Source organism: Panonychus citri, unplaced genomic scaffold, assembly GCF_014898815.1.
Source record: "Panonychus citri isolate SS breed McGregor unplaced genomic scaffold, ASM1489881v1 Contig00136, whole genome shotgun sequence".
Lineage (NCBI taxonomy): Eukaryota > Metazoa > Arthropoda > Arachnida > Trombidiformes > Tetranychidae > Panonychus > Panonychus citri.
In genome coordinates this window covers 1,191,649-1,209,503 of record NW_026515541.1, presented here as the reverse complement: position 1 = coordinate 1,209,503, position 17,855 = coordinate 1,191,649, and the positions used below count along the sequence as shown (strand labels likewise).

Below are 17,855 nucleotides of genomic sequence, written 5' to 3'. Positions count from 1 at the left end.
ATTAATTACTCTTAATGAATCCTTAATTAGTCGCTATTTTTGTTGTTAATCTTCAACAATTAATCAAAGTTTCTTGTTCCAATCTAAATTAAACTAAGTGAATTAGTTAATTTGTTATCATTTGATTTTAGTGTCAAGATTATAATCCAAAAATTGACATTTAATTAACTGATTAAATTGTTTTTCAAGTTAATTATTTGATGTTTTCGTTTTGATTTGATTGTGTAATCAAGTTGATTGTTTGTTTCTGAAAATTTCTATCAATAGATTCAAGTTGTTTACTTTTAATTGTTGAGTTGAAATCAGTCACCAATTAACTAATTGTTGAAGATTAAAAGTGAAACTTTAATGAAACTTTGTCCATTGGAGGGGAAGCTTTTAAATTACAATTTAATCTCACAATTAGTTAAACAATTGACGAAAAAGGAAACATTAAAAATCAATCGTTAAATTGGTAAATTTAATCAACGACAAGAAAATCAAAATTTTAATCCAGTTGTTGTTGTTGTTGTTGTTGATCAAATTAACACAAAGTAACAATTGACTGATTGCAATTAGTTAATTGTGGAGATGGTTTGATTTGGACGTGATTAAAGTGTTGACGAGAAAAAAAAGCAAATTATCGTTAATTGTTCATTGGGGTTGTGGTGATGGTGCCAATTGGTGATCATTGTTTATGTGGAAATAATTAATTGTCAGCCAACAATTAACCCAAATGAGAAATAATTTAAAAAATTCCACAGGTTTTAGATTCTCGGAATGGATTCTCATCATAAATGGAACCAGAAACCAGAAAATCATTTTCCTGGTTCTCAAGACAATATTGTTTCAACCTAAAGAGAAATTAAGATAAAAAGCAATTAGATTGATTGTTAATCAAGAACAATTAACAGAGAGAAAATCATATATCATAACATCACAATTACATCTAATTGTTTACATGAAAATCAGAGCAAAATATTAAGATTATCAGTTGATATGAACAAGAAAATCAATGTAACCAAGATGAAAGTAAACACGAAATCAGCTGATGATTGTAACGAGTTAACAATCAACGTAAACATTGTTTTCACTGGTCATTTGATTGTGATGGTGATTAGGTGATTTTCTCAGGTGACAATTAGTAAATTGTGACTTACTCTTCAATCGCTTTTGAAACAGCGATACGATTCATATTTGCTTCTAATCTGAGATGGATTATCTCATTTTTAAGCTCTTCCACTGTTGTCATTATCATTTGGTTGATTGTGATTGGGAACACAATTAAATTAAAAGGGTAAAATGACACTGGTTTAATTGTGAGAGAAAACACAATTAGGTTAATAGTTGAGAGAAAAATGTAAACAAACAAAAAGGTGAAACTGAGACTGATTAACATTAGGAATCGACGCACAATCAATACGATCCTTTTTTCATTTTTCTGTTTGTTCTGAGAACAATTTAATTGTAATCAATTAAGATTGATGATTATTCAATTTTCAACAGAGAGAATTTAATAAGTTGATAGTCATTAATTATTATTAATTGATAATAATAATAATAATTATATAAAAAATTGGTAAATGTTTACAATCACATGACAAGAGTTTGCTGTTTGCTTAATTGTTTTAGGATAATTGTTGTTGATTTGGTGGTTGTTACAAAAGGAAAGGGTAAATAAATAGTTTAAGTGTGTGTGATTTTGTGTTATACAATTTGGAAACACAATTAAGGTAAATTTTCAAGGGTGAAAAAATCTATGGATTTGGGAGAGTTAAACTTTGTTTTTTTCTTTGACGGGAATTGATCTTTGTTGTTGGTGGTGTTTGGAAACCGGAAAATTAACTGGAATTATTTTCTACTTGGTCAATCCATGGTTTTAATAGTGATCTTGTCAATGACCAAAGTTCTTCTTGTTTAGATTCATTGTAAGAGTATTTAGATGCACGGACAATGGCACAATCTTCGAGGTATTTACCGCCAACACCATCGATTTCGGGTGATAGGGATGCATAAAGAACGGTTTCAGCTCCTTCTTTGGGAGTTCGGAAGACCATTGAAGCTAAACCTGGAAACAATTGGACCCACCAAACATGCTCATAGAGAGCAGTCTTGGCCACTCCAGGGTGGACACTGTTTACAGTTACCAAATCATAAGAACCCTTTTCATTAAGGTAACGGTGAAGTTTAAAGGTAAACATTATCTGGGCCAATTTTGATTGAGCGTATGCATGATAAGGTGAATACATTTTAGATCCGTTTAGATCATCTAACCGTAAATTACGAGCATAATGTGTACTGGAGGAAACGTTGATTATCCGAGAAAGATTTCGACTCTTAAATCCAGTTTCATTGAGAATAGGAAGGAAAGCCCAGATTAATAAACAATGGCCTAAATAGTTGATGGACAGATGAGATTCAAAACCGTCTTCTGTCAATGAAAAGGGAGCAAACATAACTCCTGGAAGAGAATAAGAAGAAGAAAAGAGTGAGAGAGAGAGAAATAATTAGAATTCATTGTTAATATTGAATAGAAAAACAGTTTTCTTTTTCTTACCTGCATTATTGATTAGAAGATTTAATCCAAGGCCCGATGATTTAAATTTCCTAATGAATTCTAAGACTGATGTAAGGCTTGATAATTCTAGATGCCAGATATCCAATTTACCGATATAACCATCAATTTGTGGAGACAGGGATTCTTTTAATGAATCAAGTTGTGGTCCCGGCTTAGTTGATGAGGTAACAATAACATGACATCCTTTTTTGATTAAACTTTTAGCTGTTTCCCAGCCGATTCCTCTTCCACCGCCGGTTATTATGGCAACTCTACCTTCCAGGGTACAGGTAACTGCAGTATCCACATCAAAGGTTTTCACTTTGTTAATGAAACCAAATTTACGATTTAATTCAATGATAACATAATAAGCACCCAACAGGTAAAGACAAATGAAACACCAGAGATTGTAAATATTGTGGATCACATTGTTTAGGCCAGATTTGTCCAGAGTCATGATTACATGTACCAGTGAATTAATTATCCTGTTTAATTAAGACTGTAGAGGGAGAGAGAGATGAATTTTCAATTAGTAAATAATAACAAAAGGTAATAAAAACAAATAGGAATCAATTGAAACGACTATAAGGAGAGAGAGGAACCAGAAAGAGGATGAATTAAAAGGATAAATATCAAGATGGAGAGGAAACTCATTGGTTGCTAAGTATTAATTCAACAAATGTTGTTTATTGTTGTTGTTGTTGTTGTTGTTTTTGATTAAAATGATGATGGTGATTGGTGATGATGAGGAAAGATGATGTTGTTTAACTCATTTGGAACATGTTAAACTGGTAAAGTTGATTAACTAGATTCTATTTAGGGTAGAGGTTAAAAGAACATGAAACAAATGATATTCTTTACAAATTTATATCTTGATTGTCCTGATCATCCATGAATCATTTAGATTTCTTGTTAATCAACATTTGTTTTCACCCAAATCTTATAATCGCTCTGTTAATCTTTCGCATTCAATTTGATAGGATCAACAGCAAAAATAGTAACTCTCAGTAGCCTCCATAGGTAGAGATGTTTTTTCATCATCATCATCAAGCTAAACGAGTACAAATTTTCGGGGTTCAATCCACTATTGGAATTAGTTAGTGGTGACAATTAAATGTTGACTAAGAACTGAACATGATTTAGAACTTACTTTGATTTAATTCTTGGAATTACGTAAATTTAGGGTTGAGTTTATTCACTTTCTGGAATATCGTTCTGATCGGTGGAAGGTGGAAATGTAACAAGCGGCAATTAGTTGAAAATTAACTCCAAGTTAATCATTCCCTCTTGGTGAATATCTTGTATAGAAGACTAGTAATCAATGACAATCAATTTAAAGAATGACGATTAACAGCTCAGTTGAAAAGAATTGGAATCTATAGAGAAAAAAAAGAAATACAAGATTATTAACATGATAGATTCTCAAGATAATATTGAAATTCGTTTACAATTTTCAGTCGAGTGATGAATTGTTGTATAATGATGGGAAATGACACTTTAAACAATCAGAACAAAACCTAAATTGATAAGTGTGATCAATGATTAAATTTATAATCCAAATTAAGTCGAACACGTTGACTATTCACTCACAACATAATAACACTTGGTAACAATAAATCAGTGATGAATATACTTACTGCCAACAGAGATTTAGATTAGACAAAAAAAGAATAGAATTAAAATAACTACCACAATACAAACGAAATTAAGAAACAACAATTAAAAGAAAACAATCAACATTAGGAATGTTATGTTAGCAGTTGAATCACAATTCCAATTAAACTCATTGTATCAACTTGCACAATTTAGAACATCAAATTCTCAAGATGATAAAAAAGGAAAAAGATCAAGAATTAACTTGATTGTTACACAATTGAATAGAAGTAATTTCATGATACAATTAAACTAATTAATCAAAAAAAATCACCAATATTCAATTTGATGTTTAATAAAAATCGACCATTGATAACCGGGTGTGGTTCCAAGTTACCTCATAATTATGTCACTAAATGGCTTACCTTTATCTAGAGTATCCAATTCCATGATTCATGATGATTAGAAAATGATAAATTTCTATGAATAAATTGTAGAACTTTAAATTAGAGATAAATTCTGTTGATTAAATTGTTGAGTAGAATTAAAATTCTGAAGGATTTTGTTTTTCTATTTAGTTCATTTAAAGAACGACAGATGGCAGATCAGATTTTCCATTTTTGTTCTATTCTTTTCTCTTTCTTTTTCCTGTCGCATCTATAACTAAGCGCGGTTGTTTCTTCTCTGTCTTTTTTTCTGTTCCGGACTAATTGTTTTCTCCGTTAATTTTGATTAAAATTAATTGTGTCTCTTGATTAATTGACTTAAATTGAATTAATTATATTCTCATCATGCCTAAACCATCTCGAGGTAATTTTCTTTGTTTAAAATTGTTCGATTATTTCGAATTTATTTTTCTTTTGTTCTCTTTTTCTTCCTTTCCTCTGTGGCTTTTTCTACCATTGGCTTTGGATTCTATCATTACATCATGTTTTCTCTATTCTTTTTTCATTTTCTCTCAATTTTGTAATTATTGCTAATGTTTTTTCTTGTTGTTCTTTTCCTTGTTCTTTCTTTTTGCTGTCTATTATCTTTAGGTTCGAAGGGTAAAGCCAGCGACAGTGATAGTAAAGGAGAAGGTTCCGATGTCAGGTTCCAATTGAGTAACAATCGTTTCGTTTCTGTTGGTTCCTTTAAAGGTCGTCTAAGAGTTGATATTAGAGAATTTTGGATCAATGATAAAGGTGAAAAATGCCCAGGAAAGAAAGGATTGAGCTTAAATTTGGATGAATGGAAAAAGTTTAAAGATTGTATTGACGATGTTGATGCTGCTTTAAAAAAATTGGACTCGGATGCATCTGAATCTGAAGAAGATGATTAAAACAAAGGATCGAAAATCCCAAAGCCATTATTATTATCCACCAAATACACATCTACATATCCACACAAAAAAAAATTAAAAAAACCATTAAAAATGGTCCAATTTTCAACAACATGGAAAGAATCAATGGCATTTTCTCAACATGTTCTATCTCATCAAATTTAATCAATGTTTCAACAAAATTTTCCCTTCATCCCTTTTTTCTTTTGTATTAATTTTGTTTCTTCCAAATTCATAGCCGTGAGACACCAAATCACAATTAAAGAAACAAAAGGCAAAGGTGTGCCATTACCATTATCCAAAAATATAACCAAACCATAATTTTTGTAAATCAAAATTCAAATTAACGGAAGAAAATTTTTCCATTTCAGGTTTTACTCTATTGATCACCAGTAGGTGTCAGACCTTTTCCAATGTGAGACTTGAGACTTTTAACTTCACATGTGCTTTTGATTCTCGTTGGCAGACATTTAATTTTGTATCAAAGTTTAAATTCTAAATTGTAATTGATTTCCCTTTGTGTTGTAACTCTAATAATCTCAATTATGTCGGAAACTGAATCATACGACCGTAAACCCCGAGGTGGTGGTGGTGGATTCAGAAGAGGAGGTCGAGGTGGTGGTAAACCTTACGATCGAGATGGTGAACGTGGTGGCGGTGGTGGTTTTCGCCGCGGAGGTTTTTCAAGAGGTGGTGGTGGAGGTAATAGGAGAGGCGGTGGATTCCGTGGTGGTAGAGATGGTGGTAATCGTTTCCAACGAGGTGGTGGCAGTTACAGGTCACAGAATTGGAAAAGTGCTGTTGATCATGGATTAATGCCACTTCCAGATGATGTTGAAAACCGATTAACCAAATTACGGAATTCATTGAATGCCAAAGGAACCGATCCAGAGGAGATAAAGAAAATATTACGAATGGAGAGACGAAATGCCGAAAATGATACGAAAAAATCAGTTAAAAATGCTTGTTTCAGGTGTCGTGGTTTTGGCCATAAGTTAGCTGAATGTCCTCAGGCTAAAAATGATACCATGAGTGATGTTTGCTACAAATGTGGTTCAACTGAACATAAATTGTTTGAATGTAAAAGTAGTAAACCAGGACTTGATTTCGCTCGGTGTTTTGTCTGTTCACAGGAAGGTCATATTGCTCGAGATTGTCCGGATAATAGGAGAGGTGCTTATCCTAGAGGTGGTTCTTGTAAAATATGTGAAAGTATTAACCATTTAGCCAAAGATTGTCCGGAAAACGAGAGGAATGGACAAGATGAAGATGGCGAACCGGAAGAGGAATATACTTTGGACACAATGGGAACCACGGGAAGTGCCGATGCTCAAGATTTTATACCAATTGCGAGGGAAAAGAAGCCCAAAGTGGTCAGATTTTAACGAACGGACAAACACATCTCCCCATACACAAAAATCGATCAATTTAGTTACAATATTGTGTAAATTTTGTCTTCTTACCTCTTCAATCACATGGCGAAAATTTAAATTATTCATATTTAACAAATTGTTATCATCTTTGTAAAAACAAAACCAAAACTCAACGAGTTTCAATTGTTCATATTGAAATTGATTATTTTCCATATCACATGTAATCCAAATCGAATTAAAATATTGACGATTCATTAAAATAATCCACTTTATAATTGTTCTCTTATCACAAATATAAATCAAAATTCGAAACTAATTGTTAATTAGCAACAAAACGAAAAGAAGAAAAAAATTCGAAACATAGTAACCATTAAGTTCTCAGTCTCTTGGAAACATAAATTGTTAACACTGTTCAAAGAAGGAAACCAAATTAGGAATTAAATTGCGAACAATTAAATGTGGAAATCAATTGTTCTCCAAAAAATTAATTCTAATTGTCGCTAATGATTAGAAATAAATTCTCTCAATGGGAGGAGTTTAATTCTAACATGTGATTGAGAAAAATTCGTTTTCTTTTTTTCTATTGACGAGATTGTGTTTACATCTTTTCTTCAATAGAGTTAATTGTTGTTCCTAAATTTTAATCAACCTAATTATGTATCTAATTGTTTCTTTTTACCCATTTAACTACTTTAAGAATAGTGATTATCTAATTACGAGAAAACAATTAATCTAAATACTGTGAATGTAAATGTGAACAATCAACAAAAAGCATAACCGATTTTTTCTCATTTTGTTTACCTTGTGTTTCATTTTCTTGTATTTTCACTGAGACTTTTATTTTCTACCATTTACAATTAATCTAATTGTTACAATTTATTTATCTCATTTTATGTTTAACTAACATCTGCTTTCTCTTATGTGTTGATTACTATTCTAATTGGATTGGATTAATCATCTTCTTCTCCTAGAATATAATCATTTGTGTATATAACAGATAGAGAAGAGACTTTTACTTTTTGCTGATTATATTTTCTAGCAAATCTTTAATCATAATCTCATTACGAGTGATTTAATCACTTGATTGTTGTGTGTATTTGAAGATGGTTTTTGAATCATTAACTTCCAATTTACTAAATACCTATTTAAATGAATTTGTTGATGATTTGTCTGCCAATCAGTTAAAAATAGCTGCTTTTACCGGTGAGTACAATTTTCATCTCATTTTCTGGTAACCTGACAGATTAACCAGAATTTATCAAATTTCCAATCTAATCGAATCTTTTTTCTTTTATAAATATTCTAGGTGATATTGAACTGAACAATTTGGCAATCAAGGGAAATGCCTTTGATTCACTTAACTTACCCTTCAGGGTTGTCTATGGACATATTGGTAAATTCAAAGCGAAGATACCTTGGGTTTCCCTTTACACCAGTCGAGTTGTTTTCTCAATCTCTGATATTTTCATTGTTTGTGTTCCAAATGTTGGTAAGTTTCACCTTTTTCTCTAATCCAATTCAATCATGAATTCTATTCTAAATGTGTATACTAATTATTTCCTAAATTGATCATCTCAATCATTTTTTTTCTTCTTCCCATCCAGAAAGCAAATACGATGCTGAGACTGAAAAGAAACAAATGGAAGCAGAGAAAAAGAAACAATTGAAACAAATTGAAGAAGCAATGAGAACAGCTAATCTAAAAGGTGCTTATTATGTCAATTTAATGTCAACAACAATCAGGAGACAAGAGCAAAAAAAGTCAACAATCATCATCACCATACAGAATCCTTGCCATCAATATGGAAAACAAAATCCACCAAGTTAATTGTAACATTCTAAACAATTTAAAATGCTTTGGTTTCATGGTGATTACATTTGATTGTTGAAGAAACTCCTACCTGATCTTGTTGATTACTCTGATTTCTCTAGTATCCATTTTCCAATTACAAATTGATAATCATGATTACAATTTATCTTTAACTCTTTTATCTCTAATACAATTATACTTCCTCTCTCTCTCTCTCTCTCTCTCTCTAATTCTCTCTTACAATTTCCTCTTTTTTTTCAGGCTCAGAAGATGAATCAGCTCAAGGTGACGATTTCGTCACTAAATTGGTCGCTCAGATTATCCGAAATTTGGAGATTCAGGTTGACAATGTTCACATTTGCTACGAGGACAAATTCACTAATCCTAAGTCACCATTTTCTATGGGTATGTGATAGTTTGTATTCATTCAGATGAATCTGATTACTCACAAATTTAGATTATTTCATCTCCCTATCGACACATTTAATCATTTCAATTACATCATTTTAACCAAACAATCAGTATAAATATTTGAAAAGATAATAACAAGAGGTTATCTTGTTTATTTTTTCCTCAAACAGTTAACCATATTGGGGAAAGAAAATATATTCTTTTCAAATATTAATCTTTCTCAGGTAGAAAAAGATTTTCTATTCATTTGGTTACCTGTAAATTCATCATTATCATCGCTTTTAGGCTGATAGGCTTTTCTTTCATTCTCATTATTACCTTAACTTTTTCTCTTTCATTGTCCATTTCGAGTCTCTTTCTATTTTTTCCATAAACGTGAGTAAGAATATTTCTCATTCGTAACTCAAGTAATTGTAATAACCTTGACAACGAATTGTTACTCTATCACATCAACCAATTTGCTTCCTTGTCATCAAGATTATATGATTAAGAAATAGAGAGAGAGAAAGAGAAAGAGAGAGTCAGTGAGAGAGACAATGTTGTTATATTGATGTTAGAGAACAAATTTCTTCCTTATCATCATGTTTATCTTTCGAGTTTATTCAATTAAGCAGTTGATTGTATTTACTCAATACTTAGAATTTTGAATGATAATTTTCCTTAATTATCTTTTGTTATTTTCTTTTTTGTTCTAAATTTAATATACAATATTCTTTATTCTTTGATCTAATTTTGTCTATTTTCTTCTCCTTCCATGTATCATTTTTTCTCTCTCTCTCTCTCTCTCTCTCTCTCTCTTCACATGGATCTTGGTTCCATCCTACATCTTTTCATATCCAATGGATAAAATGTCGAAAAAGGCTTAACACTGAGTCGATTAGCTTTCGTCACATCCCAAGAAACTTGTACTAAATATAGTTTATCAAATCGAGAGAACTCTTTCCTTAAACATATCTCATTGGAATATTTATCTTTCTATTGGAACTGTTCTGATGATGTCAAATTTATATCCGATTTAAATGAAGACGATATGGATCGTGAATTTCAGTCTCGAATAGCATCAAAATGGAATAAGCCGAAAAATTTAACTTACATTTTAAGGCCAAACAATTTTACAGCTCAAACTTTTATCAATAGAAAACCGAAAGAGGAAGATTTTCAAGTTCCCATGTTTGACATTGATATGCTTTTAGATCAATTTACCTTGGCACTAAATCGAGGACAATTTGAATCTTTTCTACTTCTCCTTGATTCGGTTGACCGTATGAAACTGGCAGCACCTTATCGTCAATGGAGACCTCATGTACCGGTTAAGGGAAACGCATCAGTTTGGTGGCGATTTGTACAAACAGCGATCTTGGAGACTGAGATTCGTCAACGTAATCAAATTTGGTCCTGGTCTTATATTAAAGCTCATCGGCAGTTGTTGAAAGATTACAAAGAGGCTTACAAAAAGTACCTTTTAAACCCGAAGAAAGTTAAACCAGGAATTGTCGATGAATTGGAATCAAAGTTGGACGTTTTCAATATAATCTTAGTACGAAGTCAAGTTGAACTTGAGGTGGAAAAGATTCAAGCGGAAAAGGCTCGATCACAGGAGGTCAAAGGTGGCGGTGGTTGGTTTGGCTGGATTTGGGGATCATCCAAGAAAGATGATGAAAACTCATTGACAAAACCGATTTTGGATGAGATTAAGAAAGAGATGACGACAGATGAGAAATCTAAATTATATGAAGCAATCGGCTACGAAGAATCTGTTCCAGCAGAGTATCCACCATTTTTCGAGGCTTACCTAATTGCAATTAAATTACGAGCAATTCAAGTTTGCATAATTGACGAGAAAAAAGATGTCAACATAATCTCCTTTGGACTTAACGATGTTTCTACCCGTTTAGGTTATCGACCTTCAAGTAATGGCCTTCGTATTGGTACATTGGTCCATGCAATTGATTTAAAGGGTGTTGATGAAAATCAATTGGTTACCAATCAAGTTTGTGATCTTGATTTACTGGAAATCACATTGGAAACAAATCCATTGGATGCTTCATTTGATTATGGTGTTACCTGTAAAGCGAGAGGTGTTGATGTCATGTATCATGCACCAACATTTAACGCGCTTTTGGACATTGTTACACCACAAAGCGATGTATCTCTCGATCAGATTCAAGCATTGGCTGAGATTAAATTTAACCAATTTAAAATGATGTCTGTAACTGGATTAGAATATGCAATTGAACAACATAATACCCTTAAAGTGGACATTGTTATTGAACCTTCTTATATCGTTATCCCTGATCGTGGTTGTGTCAACGATTGTGAAAATGTTTTAATCCTTTCTTGTGGTGAGGTTAATGTTTCCTCTGAATTTACTGACGATTCACCGACCTCATTACGATTAAAATATCAAGATTCTGGAGAAGAAGCTTTGATCAATGCAGTTCGAGAAAGTGCCTATGAAAGATTTCGTTTAAAAGTTTCTCGAACTCAAATAATTTTGACGACCGGTGAAAATTGGGTCAATGATTTAAACGAAACTCGAACTCAGAAAACACCTTCAGTTAATAATTTATTGGAACCTTTTGGCCTTGAACTGTGTTTAATGCGTTCCATCATTGCCGATGATCCTCATATGCCTCAAATGAGAATCGAAGGTACAATCCCTTCGATATTTTTTAAAGCTCGAAACATTCAACTATGCCGATTGTTCAATTTACTCCTAACTGTGCCTACACCTAAAAAATCAGAGACCCTTCACATTGGACCAAAAGTCGAGAGTAGTGAAGTAAACGAGGCAAAGGCAACTAACGACGCTCTCAAAATAGCCCAAGAAACAGCTAAACTTGAAGCTCGATCTTCAAAGGTTCAAATGACTCACCTTGTGCTAAATTTTAAGGTCGAATCGTTAACCTGTGATCTACAAACTGACAATGGAGTTGAACTGCTCCTTCTTTCAGTTAAACAAGTTGGAACGGAAATATTTGTTAAAAGTTTCGATACCATTGTTGACCTTTATCTGGGTCAAATTCTAGTCCAAGTTCACGATCTTGATGTAGCCGGAGCTCCAGTGTTCAAGTTAATCGAAACAATTGAGAATGAAAATTTATTGCAACTTAAATTCCGTTCAACACTTAAAAATGGTCCAACTTTTGAAGATGTTGTCCAAAGTATCGACATTAAAATGGCCCAATGTAAATTGTTCATTGACTCACCAATACTGGACGAGTTACTATTGTACACACAAAAAATAGCAAACAGTTTACCCTCTGCAGGCGATGATGTCGATCGAGCGGTCAATCGTCGTAGACCCTCAGTTTCTAGTCAAATCAGTACCAACCTATTTCCTGGAGTATTGGTTAAACCGAAAAAGAAACGAGAAGTTGAAATGTGTAAAGTGATCAATTTAAAGACGACAATTTTCGTGGACAGTGTTGTCCTTGCCATCGGTGGTATTTGTTCAACAACTTTGGAGGGTTTAGAAGCCGATTTAACAATTTACGAAACAGGTCGGATAAATACTAAAGCTCGTTGGAATGATTTTGCCATAATTAATTGTGTTCGCGATCCTTATAATCCTCGGATCGCAAATCGTAACCTAGTTCATGAAAAAATAATAATCTCTCAAAGTAAACGAGTATTGGAAGTTGAATTAACCATGTTTACACCTTCTGAAACAAAACACTCACCGGGTAACGTTGATATGCAGCTAAATGTACACTTTGGACGTTTAAAGATTGTCTTTCTAAATGAATTTATTGTTCGATTAATGAATTTCCTTGCCGTCTTTGAGACAGCCAAGAAACGCGCTATTGCAGCTTCATCTGCAGCCGCTGGATTTGCCAAACAAACGGCACTTGATGCCTACCAAAATGCAACTAAAATTGGACTCAATGTTATCCTAGAAGCACCATTAATAATTGTCCCTCGAAACTGGGAGTCAAGACATTGTTTATCAGTAGATCTTGGTAGAATCGCTATAAGCAATCAAATTGAATCTTCCCATTCAAAATTATTGGATCACATTAAATGTGAACTAACAAATACCCGAGTCTCTATGACCAAAGACGGAACCGAGAAATCATTGGACAGTATCGTTGAACCTTTAAGTTTTAATCTGTCAGCAACTCGAAATCTTAATTTTGAAAATAACAAAGAAATTCCCGAATTGAATTTAAGTGCCACACTAGAAGAGGTTCGCTGTCAAATATCACAAACCAATTTAATGCTAATCATGAGTATTCTCAATGAAAATGTATCCGCTGCCTATGATATTGATAAACCACTGGCGGGTGAGGATGTTACTTGTTCAGCAATGGTAACCACTTTAGCTGAACCTCGAAGTAAAAAGGTGAAAAGTAAAAAGTTACATCCCTCAAGTACTGAGGTTTCGTTACCTTTAGCGACAACAATTGTCGAGGAAGCGGTTGTCCATGTGGACGCGATCCGAGAGGAAGAGGAACATGATAAAGTTGTCGAAAGGATATTCAATAGATACCAAGTGGCATTCGCAATGCCCAAGGTGGACTTAGTTTTATACCAAGAGGAAGAGAAAAATGTTCAAAATAAGTTGACCAATGCTTACCTAGCAGGATTTGATGTCCAATGTGCAATGAAAACGGACGATTCATTGGTACTCACAATGACCATGAGTGACATTGTTTTATGTGATGAAAGACCTTCCAAGAATCGTCGATTACGTCGTCTAATGTACTGTAATGATTATATTTCAACTTCTGCTGATACCCAAGGGAAAACATTGAAAATTCACTTTAAACGGCAAACCGATACTGACACTTTCGTTGACATTGAAATGTCCGGTTTCACATTGATCTTTGCTCTTGATTATTTACTTCAATTATCAAATATTGTCACCTCATCGTTACAAGGATTACCTAGTAATTCAAATGTTTCATCACCTACCACCGATTTTCAACAATTAACCGCTTCAACACGAGAAGGAATCAGAGCTCGAGTCGCTGAATTATCGCCCGAAAAAATTTACATCACCAAACCCGTTGACACTCCTTTGATGAGCGTTAAATTTACCATGTCCGAAGCTGATATTGTACTAATTGAATCAACCGAGATGGAAAATCCTCCGGCAGTTATTTTCAACAGTTTGATGGATTTTGATGTTAAAATGAAAGACGATGTCATGTCCATTAAAGGGTCAATAGGTCACATTCAACTGGGTATCACAAGCCTTGAAAATTACCAGAAAACCAAAAAAGTGGACAATTATATTGTTCGTCCATTTGAAATTTACATGATCGCTGAAATGAATGGTTCAGCTTCCCAACATATTGACATTGATTTTACCGATATTGGCCTGTTTATCTCACCGAACACAATTCAAATTTTAATGTCCATTTTAAGTGCACTTGGTCAATCTACCGAAGAGAAACCCGATGACCAAGGTGAAGATAAATTGAGAGAGGAATTGGCCATCTTCTCACCCAAACCATTATCGTCAGTGACCAAGTACAGTTTCTTACATTATACAGTAGCACCCGCAATTGAGGCCACAGAGGATTTAGTTTTCGACGAGCCTGATACAAAGAAAGTCGATTTTATTTTACAACAATTAGTTGTTAAAGTGAAAAATATTTCAATTACAATTGAATCTGGAGGAATGGATTCACAGCCTTTAATTAAACTGATCTCATCACATACAATTATCCTTGACAATTGGAACAATTTAAATATGAACTCATCATGTTATATGGATTATTACAATGAGAAAACTTTTTCCTGGGAGCCGATTATCGAAATGATCGATGCAGAACCTTGGTACTTTGACCTGAAAGCGAAAATAATTTCGGAAGAAGGTTCAAATTCAAGGGTAAGCGCGTTTCTAGAATCAAGATCTCAACTTGAGATGACTTTGTGTAAATCGGCAATAAGTGTGATCACCGATCTTGGTCAAGCTTTTACCAATGTTGTTAAACAACCGGACACTTCATTATTGGGACAGAATTTAATTGAGTTTTCAAATTTCACCGGAATGGATTTATCAATTGTTGTTGATACACGTAAATTTGTCCACAATTTAACGGACGCAGTGAAAACATCAGATCACTATGAGAAGATTAAAATAGCCAATGGTCAAGTTGCCAAATTAAACAATCTCAGAGAAAGCGCTTTCGATCACGATAACGAGGTAGTCTGTGAATTGTCCCACAAAGGCCAAACAGTAACCCGACGTTTCTCACTCAGAGGAACCGAGAGAAAGTGTTTCCGTTTCCCATTGTTAAGTTATCCTGGTGATGAATACAAATGGATATTTGATATTGGTCATCGAGACTCTCGGACAAAACGAGTTATCTTTGGGTCAACCGTTGAGATAACAAATCATTTCCATATACCAATGCGATTATATTACATTGATATTTCAGGTAATATGGAGGAATACACTTTCCTCTATCAAATTGAACCAAGTGCATCTTATTTCCTTCCGGTGGATATTGTTTACTCCAAGTACCAGTGTGTCTTTGTTAAACCAAGTGACGATTATTGTACACCAAGAGATGCGATTTGTTGGAAAGCTAAAGAGGTGAAGATATTTACACACTTTTTCTCAACGATAACCTGTGAATCCAAGAAGAAAGATCCCGATTTCTTTATTCGAGTGGGCTGTAAAATGGAAAATATAATCTTCGAGGATACTCAGCGTTCATCACCCGAATGTTTTTGTTACAAGTTCAACATTTATCCGGTTCTCAAATTTCGTAACCTGTTACCTTTTAGTATTACCTATTCCCTTGAATTTTCAGATGAACAATCACCTAAAGAAGGTCTCATTGAACCAGGAGAAGCTCATAATCTATGTAATTTAAATTTAAAATCAAATCGAGTTGTAATTGTACTAAACAATTATCGAGGTAAAAAATGGGTCTGTCGAGCCAAATTTCCGTTTAGATGGATGAAAGATGATCAAATTGAAATTTGGTCTTTCACTCAGATCGATCCAATTGAATCGGGTTCCGTTCCAACCCTTGATCTGGCAATAAACTTTTGCAATTCCGATGAGATCGGCTGCCGAATCGCATCACTATTTTCACCATTTTGGATGCTCAATAAAACTGGATTACCTTTAACCTACAAAATTGGTGATAATTTAACTCATCATCCACCTAATCAAAAAGTTCCCATCTTGTTATGTTTTAAACCGAAAACACTTTTTAGTAAGAAAAAACTTTCCCTCGCTTTTGGTGATTCCCGATTCTCTGATTCTTTCTCAATCGATGCCGTTGGAAACAAAGGAAATGTCATCGCCAAAGGAAAAGATAAACTTAATTATTGTGCTTCCATCGAGATTGAATTAAGCAGCTTCGGATTTACCAAAATTGTAACAGTTTCACCATTTTACTCAATTGTTAACAAATCAAATTTGGACCTCGAAATTAGTGAAGATAATGATGAATGGATATTAGTTTCAACTCGAAGTACCAAATCACTTTGGCCGAAGAGTAACAAAGAGTGTTCACTTTATTTCCGTCTACCCGAACAGAAAACGGAATCATCCCGTCCAATTTCATTAAAAGAACCTGTATCAATGTTACTTCGAGTAGCCGATCGTTTGGTTGTAGTTAATGTCGATATTACCGACAATTCAGTTGTCATACAATTGACAAACTATTTCCCCGGTTCAGCGCCAGTAAGAATATTCAATACACTGGAAGATTTAACCATCGATTTTGGTCAAAATTTGGTACCATATCGACGTCGGATTCCACCTTTACATTGTACCTATTTCACTTGGTACGACCTGTCAGTTTAGTTAAAGGTTTTGGTCGAGGTGTTGTTGGTATTATTGCCGATCCGGCCACGGGTGTTATCGATTTCACTTCTGGGTCACTTAACGCTCTCCAAAGAGCGGTTGATATAAACGCTGAGGCTGAGAAACAACGTCCCTCGCGTCATTTTCACATGGATGGTGTTCTTCGTCCTTACAATCGACACGAGGCCATCGGCAAATCAATCTTACGTGATGTTGACAAGGGTCGATTCGCATCTACCGATAATTATGTCGCTCATTGTTACCTTACCCAAGAAAGTGTCTTACTAATTACCGATAATCGAGTGATGTTCCTAAAGCAAAGTTTCCTCTCGAAATGTTTGGACCTTGAATGGCACGAAGGTTATGATAATATTGCTCAAGTCGAAATAGTTGATGGGACAAATATTTTAATCACTCTAAAGGTAAACAATTAAATCAATAAACTCTTTCAACTTTCATCTATTTGGAAGAAAAAATTTAAACGACTCATCTAATTAAATTGTTACTCTAATCTTACAGGAACATAAAAAGAAACTCGGAGGATTATTATCTGGTGAAGGGACTCATTTAATCCACTGCCCGAAAGTTGATATAGCAAAGGTTAGTTAATTAAAATTAATTCTCGAAACTTTAATTAATCAATTGTTTTTTTTCTTCTCTTTTTAATTTGCACAGGCATTAAGTCAAAAGATTATCAATGTTAAGAAATCTGGCCCTTGATTGTTACCACTGGAACCAAAGAATACTTGTTAATTCAACGATAATTTGAAATTATGGCTTAATTTTTTTTCGCAATTCGCAATCAAACAATTTTTTCAGTTCATCAATCGTCTCTCTTTCTCTCCGAATGTTTAATTCAACATTCCCATGAACTACTATACAATTCAACATTTGATTCAAAAATTCATCTTGATTGTCAATCAATTCCTCCTCTTTCTATGCTATCATAATACCGTTACCGTCCTAAATCAATAAACAATTAAACAATTTTCAATTAACCTTGAAAAAAAACTTCAAACTGAGTTACAATTAAG

At 33.6% G+C, this 17,855-nt stretch overlaps 4 protein-coding genes across 6 annotated transcripts; 3 read left to right on the top strand and 1 right to left on the bottom strand.

Annotated features, from left to right (window-relative positions):
- Nucleotides 1-371: 371 nt before the first annotated feature.
- On the bottom strand, nucleotides 372-4,695 carry LOC128392517 (dehydrogenase/reductase SDR family member on chromosome X-like). Of its 3 annotated transcripts, none has more exons than XM_053352544.1 (5): nucleotides 4,555-4,695; nucleotides 3,687-3,912; nucleotides 2,537-3,035; nucleotides 1,140-2,440; nucleotides 372-833 (listed from the first exon to the last, which is right to left on the bottom strand). In XM_053352544.1, exons 3-4 carry the CDS (start codon nucleotides 2,991-2,993, stop codon nucleotides 1,821-1,823), a joined length of 1,077 nt encoding a protein of 358 aa, XP_053208519.1. In that variant the 5' UTR covers nucleotides 2,994-3,035; nucleotides 3,687-3,912; nucleotides 4,555-4,695; the 3' UTR covers nucleotides 372-833; nucleotides 1,140-1,820. The 3 variants fall into 3 exon arrangements, with proteins under 3 accessions (XP_053208519.1, XP_053208521.1, XP_053208520.1); XM_053352546.1 differs by lacking the exon at nucleotides 4,555-4,695 and adding an exon at nucleotides 4,174-4,315; XM_053352545.1 differs by lacking the exon at nucleotides 4,555-4,695 and adding an exon at nucleotides 3,985-4,059.
- Nucleotides 4,696-4,785: 90 nt separating this feature from the next.
- LOC128392520 (activated RNA polymerase II transcriptional coactivator p15-like) lies at nucleotides 4,786-5,747 on the top strand. The gene is made up of 2 exons (XM_053352549.1): nucleotides 4,786-4,939; nucleotides 5,167-5,747. Exons 1-2 carry the CDS (start codon nucleotides 4,921-4,923, stop codon nucleotides 5,448-5,450), a joined length of 303 nt encoding a protein of 100 aa, XP_053208524.1. The 5' UTR covers nucleotides 4,786-4,920; the 3' UTR covers nucleotides 5,451-5,747.
- Nucleotides 5,748-5,855: 108 nt separating this feature from the next.
- On the top strand, nucleotides 5,856-7,086 carry LOC128392518 (zinc finger CCHC domain-containing protein 9-like). Its single transcript, XM_053352547.1, has one exon. The coding sequence runs from the start codon at nucleotides 5,996-5,998 to the stop codon at nucleotides 6,833-6,835; it is 840 nt and encodes a 279-aa protein (XP_053208522.1). The 5' UTR covers nucleotides 5,856-5,995; the 3' UTR covers nucleotides 6,836-7,086.
- Nucleotides 7,087-7,231: 145 nt separating this feature from the next.
- LOC128392521 (intermembrane lipid transfer protein Vps13-like) lies at nucleotides 7,232-17,815 on the top strand. Its single transcript, XM_053352550.1, is given in 8 exon segments — nucleotides 7,232-8,026; nucleotides 8,130-8,312; nucleotides 8,428-8,529; nucleotides 8,895-9,038; nucleotides 9,905-16,806; nucleotides 16,809-17,243; nucleotides 17,341-17,421; nucleotides 17,497-17,815. Coding segments are annotated over 8 exon segments (7,992 nt in total). The 5' UTR covers nucleotides 7,232-7,926; the 3' UTR covers nucleotides 17,542-17,815.
- Nucleotides 17,816-17,855: the final 40 nt, after the last annotated feature.